The sequence below is a fragment of the Eleginops maclovinus genome, chromosome 6 (genome assembly GCF_036324505.1).
Source record: "Eleginops maclovinus isolate JMC-PN-2008 ecotype Puerto Natales chromosome 6, JC_Emac_rtc_rv5, whole genome shotgun sequence".
Classification (NCBI taxonomy): domain Eukaryota; kingdom Metazoa; phylum Chordata; class Actinopteri; order Perciformes; family Eleginopidae; genus Eleginops; species Eleginops maclovinus.
In genome coordinates this window covers 5399540-5410225 of record NC_086354.1, presented here as the reverse complement: position 1 = coordinate 5410225, position 10686 = coordinate 5399540, and the positions used below count along the sequence as shown (strand labels likewise).

Genomic DNA, 10686 nt, shown 5'->3' with positions numbered 1-10686 from the left:
ATTAAGAGGTACTTATCAGATTGGTGAAAATGTAAGTGAAGTGTTATACCCTAAGGTAATTACTCCGTCCCCTAAGAGAGTGTGCACTGAAGTATTATATCCATAATTTAGCGTATTTCGTCCCCTGGTAATACTAACTATAGCTAAATGGAAGCTAAAGGTCTAATGTAGTTCAAGTAAAGCTTGTAAACACTATAAATTAAAACAGGCTTTAATTTAAACAACAACGAGAACCTCTAGTTATTCTGTACATGTAATCAAATGTACCTGTACCTAAAAAATGACACGTTGGGCATTTTAATAACTGGACAGTAACTATATTCAATATGAATTAAAAGGTTTTTGTTGCTGATATTGAATTTTATCTTTTAGAAAGCAACTTATCCTCTATCGAAACTGCTGACCTTATTATTTGTACAATATAAATTGCTATACTGTTCCACAGTTTCAACTAACATGCATTTTTATAATGACAACAACAAATACTGTTGATTCTATACGGATGCATATCATTTGTTTTGCAAAATTGAGAATGTTACAAGGAAATAAACCTTTTAAGTTGCTTTTAAAGGAGTAATTCACCCACAAAATGTCAATTTGTATTCAAATGTCTCTCCCCATGTTGCCATTGATTCTAGAAATGTCCTTTAATTTCATTGCAGGCCTCCATGGTGAACGAAGAGTCCAGCACATTGAGGAATGTTTGGATCAACAGAGGTGAATGGGGGCCAGGTTTACATCAAAACTGTATCAGACATCCTATTTAATACAGATTTTTGGAAAGTAGTGTGGTAGTAGTTTTCCTTTGTCACGGTTTTTTAAATCGATGTTTTCATAAAATGTTGCTGTTGTTAAATGTAGCCCCATGACTTCTACAGTATTCATCAAGACTTTAGCATTTTTTATTCTTCGTTCACTGTGGAGTCTTGAAAACATCAAGATTTCAAGGTAACACAGTAATAGAGAGTAAGTGATATCATTTTGTGGGTGAGGTATTCCTCTAATTGTAATGTAGCATCACAAAATAAACTGCATTTTACGATCACCTAAATTAAGAACTGTGGGAAGAAGCAACAATGACGGTGGAGGGGAGGTTACCCTGAGGCTATGAAAGAAAGACACATAAGTAACTGCATTGAAAAAGCAAAACTCATGACCACTTGACCTGTGACTAAGAATAGCCCAGACTTGTAAAGTGAGCTAAATAACGGAGAGAATTTGTAATGCATTTAACCATGGAGAATGTGATGGGGGTCATGAAACACAGCAGCGTTCTGTTCTATTACTAAACTTGAAGGAAGAGCACAAAGTTTGACGTACTTGCAGAATTCATGTGGCTCCTTCTCATATTGTAACAATCAGGCTGTATGTCAACAGAGGTGGAAGACAGCGGGACAAAAAGTGCTGAAGCGTAGTGACATACCATTCGGATTTCACAGAGTAAGAAGAGGCGAGAGAATACAAGGAAAACATGTTTTGATTCGGCTGCATCCTGCACACCGAGAGATATACCTTCAACTGATCATAAGGTAGTGCAGTTCCATTTAAAATATGAAGCGAACTACATCTTTGGATCCCCAGGACACAAAGAGAATGTAAGTAAAGCATGTTTGCATTGTTATGATACGCGGTCTGGTACGGTAAGGCACGGTACGGTACGGTACGATAACGCTTTATTGTCCAATCATTTCTGAAATGTTTCTTGCATCACAGCAGCTACTTTTGCAATATAAACAAGGAAACAATTTAAGACCAGATACAGGGAAACAGACATATGACACAACATTATAATCCCCGAAGACAATATGTTCGAGACCCTTTGGCGTCCATTGATCTTGGATTAAAATCTGTATCTATTTTTAGTTATAATGGTTACCAGAAGTCAGTCTTCTGGCTAAATTCATTAAATATTTTGACTTTGTATTTCGTATTTAATGGTAACAAATTATATTTGTTGTTCAAGATATGGCTGTTGGCAAACCTTAATATGATACGATTGTAGGTTGATTTCAAGAGTTTCTCAAAATATAGTGGTATAATGAAGCCTCTTAATATAGACCACATTGTATACATAGAATAACTTAGAAGACCATTACACCCAAGCATTTATTTGACAGTACTGTAACAATAGGATTGTTTAATTAAGTACAGTTGTACGGGGGACGGATTTCTATGTGACACCGCACTCGCGGACCAGTTCAGTAATGTACAAGGCAGAGAGTGGATGCCTGGATGTAATAAAGTTCAAGTAAGCAAGACTGCTTTAATCGTCCATTATGTATAGTCCGGTAGAGGCAGAACATAAATGAAACATGGTGACAGCGGTGGGATGCACGTTGGAAAAATCGTAAGCATTAACTTGGAAAAGTGAAAGTTTGAACTAGCCAGCACGCTAGCCTGACGGAAGACGGCAGCACAGCTACCTGCGATCGCGCCAAAAGACGGCTAGTGCTAGCTGACAGCAATGGAAGGGCTAAAACCTCCGGGAAATTTGGATTTCGACTCCAGCAATTTGGCGAAGACATGGAAAAGTTGGAAAGAGGAGTTCACACTGTATGCAGACCTTACCATTCCAGATGCCGACGAGACCATGAAAGTCAAGCTATTCAATTACCTCGTCGGAGAAAAAGGCAGAGAACTTAAGACAACTTTGCCAACCAGTGCTAGCGCTTCAGCAAAGACCACATTGACTTCAGTGATCAAGCAGTTTGAGGAATACTGCAACCCCAAGGTAAACGAGACTGTGGAAAGATACAGATTCTTCGTGAGAAACCAAGGATTAGATGAAAACGTAGACAGCTATGTAACAGCCTTGAGAGTGCTTGCTAGTACTTGCAGTTTTGGGGACATTAGAGATTCATTGATAAGAGATCGACTTGTGTGTGGCACAAATAGCTCAGCACTGAGGGAGAGATTACTTAGGGAAGATAATCTGACTCTTGATAAATGCCTGCACATATGTAGAGCTTCAGAGCTGTCAAGGGAGAATAGCAAAACCCTTCAAGGACGGACAGTGGAGGAAGTACATGCACTGAAACAAGCAGAAGAAAGACAAAAAGACAATGAGATACTGTGCAAGTTTTGTGGAAGAACACACGAGAAGAATAAGAAAAAATGCACATCTGCCATACATATCTGTTTATAGTACACATATCTATATATTATACATACCTGCCATACACATCTGTTATACATAATATATGCATCTGTCCATACCTCCTCATTCAACAGTGTAAAGTATTTAAATACTTTCAATGTAATCCACATATGTATATATTTCACATCCTCAATCTGTATTGTTAATATTGTAAATATTCTTCTCTCTCTTTCACTATTTTATTTATCTTTTGCACCATGTATGTTGAGTTGTTGGAGGAGCACGCGACATAAGATTTTCATTGCCAACATATACGCTGTATCTGCTGTGCATATGACCAATAAAACCTTGAAACTTGAAACTTGAAACTTTCGGAAAAAAGTGTAAAAAGTGTGGAAAGGAAAACCATTTTGCAGCTCAGTGCAGATCTAGACAAGAGAGCAGTTGGAAAACTAAGAAAGTGCATACAGTTACAGAGCAGACCAGTGACAGTGACTCTTATGAGGATGTCAACTGTATAACTGAAGTAAATGGAGAAGTTGAACATGTAAACCAGGTTAAAGACAGCCACAGTCAGAGCCAGCAGCTCTTTGCGAGAATGAAGATGGGTGAAAAGTTAGTTAACTTCCAGATAGACTGTGGGGCCACCTGTAATATCATCCCCATTGATCTACTAAACCCAGACACAAAGTTAGAGCACAATGAGAAAGTCTTAGTGATGTATAACAAGACCAAGTTGACTCCTCTGGGTACATGTAAGGTTAAGGTCAGAAACCCCAGAAATAACAAGCTGTACAGACTGGAGTTTCAAGTGGTTGACCAGAGTAGCAGAATCCCTCTACTGGGCAGAAAAGCCAGCGAGGCAATGAAGTTGATAAAGATACAGTACGAGAACATTCTGGCTATAGACAGCATAGTGACGAAAGAGCTGAGCCCAGTGACGAAGGCAGCAGGTGGCAAACACATGACCATGGACAAAATCAAAGAGGAGTTTGAGGATGTTTTCACCGGAGTTGGCTGCATGGAAGGTGAATATAGAATAGAGATAAATGACAGAGTACCGCCAGTGAAACTGCCAAAGCGAAGAGTGCCCGTGGCTATGATGACACCTCTACAAGAGGAACTCAAAGATTTAGAGAGAAGACACATAATCACACCAGTGGAACGCAGCACTGACTGGATCAGTAGCATGGTAACGGTGAGAAAACCTAATGGGAAACTGAGGATCTGTATAGACCCAAAACCTCTGAATCGAGCACTTAAAAGAAGTCACTATCCACTCCCAACTTTAGATGACATCCTGCCGGAAATGTCAAAGGCAAAAGTTTTCACAGTCTGCGATGTGAAGCAAGGCTTCTGGCACGTCAAACTAGAAGAGAAGTCGAGCTACCTTACCACATTCGCCACCCCATTCGGTCGCTTCCGTTGGTTAAGGATGCCAATGGGAATAAGTCCAGCACCAGAAGTGTTCCAAAGAAAGCTCATGCAGGCCCTGGAGGGTCTCCCAGGAATCTACATCATAGCAGATGATGTGTTGATCACAGGGGAAGGAAAAACACAAGAGGAGGCAGAAAAGGACCACGATGAGAAAGTCAGACGTTTTCTAATCAGGTGCAGAGAGCGCAACATCAAGCTGAACGCTGACAAATTCAAGCTCAGACAAAAAGAGGTACCCTACATTGGTCATCTGCTGACGGCCGAGGGACTGAGGGCTGACCCAGACAAGGTACGGGCAATCAGAGAAATGCCACAGCCAACCGACGTGAAAGGGGTACAGAGACTAGTTGGGATGGTCAACTATCTTTCTAAGTTCTATAACCACCTTTCAGATGACTGTGAGATTCTGAGACAACTCACACGCAAGGAAAACATGTGGGAATGGACAGACATCCAAGAAGGGGCGTTTCAAAGACTGAAAGAAAAAATCGCTAAAGCACCAGTCCTACAGTACTACAACAAGGAAGAGGAGCTGACACTTCAATGTGATGCATCAGACACAGGACTTGGGGCCGCCCTGACACAGAAAGGTAAACCGGTAGCATTTGGTAGTAGAGCACTTACACCAACTGAAAAGGGCTATGCCCAAATAGAAAAAGAATGTTTAGCAATAGTATTTGGGATGGAAAAGTTCCATCAGTATACTTATGGCAGGGAAGTCACAGTACAAAGCGACCACAAGCCCCTTGAGAATATACACAGGAAGCCATTACTTAGTGCACCTAAGAGACTGCAGAGAATGCTACTCAGACTGCAGCAGTATGATATTAATGTAACATATGTTCCAGGCAAGGATATGCTACTAGCAGACACACTGAGTAGAGCGTACTTACCGGAGAGCACTAAGGGAGAGAGTGAGACAGATATAGAGACTGTGAACATGGTCAGCTACCTACCCATTTCAGCAGAGAGGCTGAGCGCCATCAGGGCTGCAACGAAAGATGACATGAAGTTACAGAGTGTAGCAAATAGAATACTGTCAGGGTGGCCCAAGAGAAAAAATGACTTACCAAGTGACATCAGACACTACCACACTTTCCAAGATGAACTGAGTTTCCAGGACGGCATAGTGTTCCGAGGTGACAGAGCTGTGATACCTGACGCACTCAGGGTGGACCTCACTCACAGGATCCACTCCTCTCACCTGGGAGTAGAAGGATGTCTGAGGCGAGCGAGGGAGTGTGTTTACTGGCTTGGAATGAATGAGGAGATCAAGACCTTCATCTCCAAATGTGACATATGTAGGTCAGTGGACCCAATGCAACAAAGAGAGACACTACACCCACATTCCATGGCCAACAGACCCTGGGCCGAGGTGGGAACAGACCTTTTCTCCTTTCACAATAAAGACTACCTGATAACAGTAGATTATTATTCAAACTTTTGGGAGGTTGATTATCTACATGACACTAAGAGCAATACAGTGATCAGAAAACTCAAGGCCCACTTTGCACGACAAGGGATTCCTGACACTGTTATCTCGGATAACGGACCCCAGTATGCCTCTCTAGAGTTTCAGCACTTCAGCCAGAAGTGGGGCTTTGAACACAGGACATCGTCGCCAGGATACCCGCAGAGTAATGGGAAGGCGGAGTCAGCGGTAAAGACAGCCAAGCACCTGATGCTGAAGGCTGCAGCAGCAAGACAGGATCCGTATTTGGCCATGTTAGATCATCGCAACACACCGAGCCAGGGCCTCAACACAAGCCCGGCACAGAGACTCCTGAGCAGGAGGACCAGGACCCTGCTTCCAACAAAGGACACTCTGCTGAAGCCAGAGGTAACACACAACGAACAGGGACTGAAACACAACAGACAGAGACAGGAAAAGTACTACAACCGCACAGCAAAAGACATGGACGCTCTGAAAAGAGGGGACAGTGTGAGAGTACAGCCAGGTGACACACACAGGAGCTGGAGACCAGCGAGAGTGGTCCAGCAGATGAGCCATAGATCATATGAGGTGCAGTTAGAGTCAGGAGGGGTTGTGAGACGAAATCGTCGTCACCTCAGACATAATCACACCGTGCTCACACCAACACGAAACGCACCCACACCAACAGTGACTGAGGCGGCCGTACGGCCAGATGGCCCAGTACAGAACCAAGACAAGTTCACCAGGTCAGGTCGACAAGTTGTCATGCCACACTACCTGACGGACTATGTTCAGTGATTGGAGTATGGACAATGAAGAAAAAAAAGAAAAAAAAAAAAAGAAATGAAAATGATGTTTTGAACTGATACCTTAGGAAAGAGACTAACTTTAAAAAAGAAAAAGAAAGATGTAACAATAGGATTGTTTAATTAAGTACAGTTGTACGGGGGACGGATTTCTATGTGACACCGCACTCGCGGACCAGTTCAGTAATGTACAAGGCAGAGAGTGGATGCCTGGATGTAATAAAGTTCAAGTAAGCAAGACTGCTTTAATCGTCCATTATGTATAGTCCGGTAGAGGCAGAACATAAATGAAACAAGTACCAAATTCATTTTTTTACTTAATGCCCTTCTCAGACTTTCTTTCTGTTATCCTCTCTTGTAGACATAATCCCTGGAAATCCAAAATCCAGAACTTCGTCCAGAGTCCATTACCATGGCGGAAATTCACCAGGTGGTGTGTTAATTTATTTTATAATAATATTGTGCTTACTAATCATAAACACCTTCATTTTCTTCTCTCCGCAGACAGGAAACAAATGAAACGAACCCACCCGGAGAATCTCTCGAGACTGTTCTTTCCCAGAAATGTAATTTTCATCCGCTTCCAAGCAACACAAAACTAATACCACGCTTGGTTTCTGTTTTCTTTATAATGAAGTTGTGTTCCCTTGTGTAAAAAAGGCGGACAAAAAGTATTTCGGGACTTTCTGAAGTCAGAGTTCTGTGAGGAAAACCTGGACTTCTGGCTCGCCTGTCAAGAGTTCAAAACCTCTAAGAGTCCAGGGGAGCAAAGACCCAGAGCAGCAAGAATTTATGAAGAGTTCATCAGGGATGAGTCTCCAAAACAGGTAAAAACAAACTCTATTAGGTGACTGAATGATTACTGGAGAACCTTTGATGCTAAATATGCTCAAACCAAGGCTGAAAGCATAGTACATGTAACATTGAAAGGCTATATATTCAAATTTGCTTGCAGATGTCCCTCAATATATTGATGAAATGGTTGGTAATAATAGACACCTTCTTGGAAACCAATGACAGAATAAGTATTAGTCTTTGTTAACTTGGCAGTATATATAGACTACATCTACATTGTAGGATCAGCAGTTTGGAGTTGTGTTAAGGTCTTAATGTTTTGCACTAAAGTTGGCCAAGGTCCCAAACCTTGTCAGATGGACAATGTGCGAATGAATGCTCCAAAAATAGGCCGGGAACTCATGAAAAGATCTAGTGTAGGGCTTTTTATTTATGGTAAGAAACAGGTAGTTTCAAGATGTTCTAGTCCATAAGACCTAGGGTATCTTTTCATAATTGAATTTAAAAATAAAACAAACAGAGACCAACATTGTTTATCAATTGTTTTACTCTGACCAACAAGCAATTAACATAATTATTGCAATGCAGTTTAACCTTTCGTGTAACATTTCTCATAAGGTTTTTGTTTCAAATTCTTTAAAATTGTCAGTTTAGTCTGTTAACTTTCAAGAAACTACTGTTGTGGAGATTCCTCCAAGTCTTCTCTTTAGGGTTGATTAGGGTTAAGATTAGGTTTAGGGTTAGGGTTAACCCCCCAACATGTTACAGTAAATAGGTGATTACTGCCCTGGCCCAATGTCAAACTAAACATGGGAGACATAATTTAGTTTCCACATGAATATCCAATGTATTTATTTCACAAATTTACAAGTTGCCTTTTATAGAAAAAGAATCAAGTATTGAAAGTCCCTAAAAAACCTCAGACCTCTGTATCATTTACTGTACATCAACCACGGTAACCAATATTTTAAATAGTCCCATTCCAACACCAATAGTGATGCAGGTGCAGATGCACAACAAATTTCACATTGAGTCAGCATGTTTCAGTTGATCAAGCTGTTTTTATTTTAAATATGTTTGCAGGTGAACTTAGATTTCTACACAAGAGAGATCATCAGGCAGAGTGTCCGACAAGCAACTCTGTCATGTTTTGTTGTGGCGGAGAGGAAAATCTACAGCCTGATGGAAAACGACTCCTTCCCCCGCTTTATTGAATCAGAACAATACGAAGTCCTGTTTGATGCGGCCTCTAAGCAGAGAGGCCATGGGAAGCACAGAAAGGCCCTGGAGATAAGGAGAAGCAGAGATCTGACGCAGCATGATTCTAAAGCCATCAACATGCAGTGTCTCTCCTGCACAAGGACTGACATCATGCGTCTTCAAAGTGTTGCACAGACACAGGATCAGGAACTGTGTTGACTGATACTGTGCAGAAACTTCTCCCGACCTCATAATGTCACCTTACAATTGTAAGGACGAAAGCTGTGTCTGTGCAATAGACCATGCATTGCAGGTTCCACCTGGTGCACAAAACCAAAGGCTAAAGTAAACCTTAATAGGTGCAGGAATTAATCTTTAAAACCGGGAAATGAGTTAGTAATTTACCATTTCAAGCTCCCCAGTCTTAAAAAAGCCATTTTTATATTTTGTTCTACAGCATAAATACAGTCAGTAAATACCCCACCGGTGAATGCTTCCATGTATCATGAAACAACAACTAACTTACAAACTAACAATTGTCATCACTACTAATATCATCGCACTAGCTTAGCGGTTTAGTGCAGTCATTTGACCATGATGTAGTTTGTTTCTAGCGTAATGTTAGCTTTTTACTTGTGGCGATTGCGTTTACCCTTCAACAATCATAAAATAGCTCTTAATATGTGGAGATAATCCTGCTGAATAAAACATGTGAGTATCATAAAATGTGTCTGCCACAGATTTTATTTTATGCAATTTTCCATAATCCAATGGCAAAATCTCATTGACTCTATTGCAGAGATGAGCCCTTGCAATTCTAACTTCAGGGACAGCCTACAAATGACACCATAACTGCACAACTATGGTGCTAAACAAATAGAATGCACATGACTGTAGTGTTTTAAAATTGTGCAGGTTAAACTAAATGTATGGAAATGTGAATGGTTTTGCCTAGACTGTATGGCACATTGCAATATTAAAGACTTCATTTTTTAGTTATTTCATTAAAACAAATGTATAAACTGTGATAAAGATGTGTGTCTTCATTGGTATCTTTAAAATGTCTTGTTGGTGTCTTACTGCCACCCAGTGGTGACTTCGAAAACTTGCACTAAAACAACTGTGTGTGCAACTGGATTCAATCATATACAGTCTATGGTTTCAATACTTTAAAAATGTACGTTATAAAAGCTGTCTGCAATAAAGGGATGAAAACATATTTTCATTTTCTGAGTATATTTATTATAAACTACTGTTTTATGTGGTTTCATGTCCCATCACCAATAGCCTACATCAAAACATATCAGACAAAGGTAAAAATGTGCACATTGTACAGCAATACACAAGGATGGATTACTGCACAGGATGCGCCTGCTTGTTTTTTTTTACTTATGTGCATATGTGGGTTCTTTGACTTGTTGTAAATCCTCAAGATACACGTGAATAAAATTCGACTGTGCTTTTAGCGCTGCTGATTTGCGCGTGAGGGTGAAGTTAGCGTGGTGCTGCTTGGGGTGGGGCTCGGGTGGTGGTGGTGTGGGGGGGATTTTCTTGTCGTCACAGGCCCAGGGGCCCAATGACTCTTATTCTGTCCCTGGCAATACATAACATGTTTATTACAATATATAGTATGCCTGGTAAAGAAAATAACATTTCGATGTAAGGTGTATTGGAGTCCTGAGGCTTTACGGAGAGAGCGATGTCAGAGACAGCTAATACTGAACAGAATGTCAGCATTCAACATCAGCCACTTCTCCTTTGTTCGTCCTCACATATTTGCTGGCCCTTCTCATTTGATTATGGAAACAGTGGTAAAAAAGCAGCAAGAGGAGAGAGACAAGGAGGGAAATGAGAAAATGTACAATAAAACAAAGAGATGGTGGAGTTTTAGAAGAAGAAGAGAGTACAGTATCGAA

General features: G+C 40.8%; 1 protein-coding gene across 2 annotated transcripts; it reads left to right on the top strand.

The window, feature by feature from the left end:
• Nucleotides 1-679: 679 nt before the first annotated feature.
• LOC134865587 (regulator of G-protein signaling 21-like) lies at nt 680-9989 on the top strand. 2 transcript variants are annotated; one of them, XM_063885209.1, is made up of 6 exons: nt 680-717; nt 1378-1595; nt 7137-7205; nt 7280-7341; nt 7436-7602; nt 8654-9989. In XM_063885209.1, the coding sequence occupies exons 2-6, from the start codon at nt 1552-1554 to the stop codon at nt 8987-8989; spliced, it is 678 nt and encodes a 225-aa protein (XP_063741279.1). In that variant the 5' UTR covers nt 680-717; nt 1378-1551; the 3' UTR covers nt 8990-9989. The 2 variants fall into 2 exon arrangements, with proteins under 2 accessions (XP_063741279.1, XP_063741278.1); XM_063885208.1 differs by lacking the exons at nt 680-717; nt 1378-1595 and having other exon boundaries at nt 6483-7205.
• Nucleotides 9990-10686: the final 697 nt, after the last annotated feature.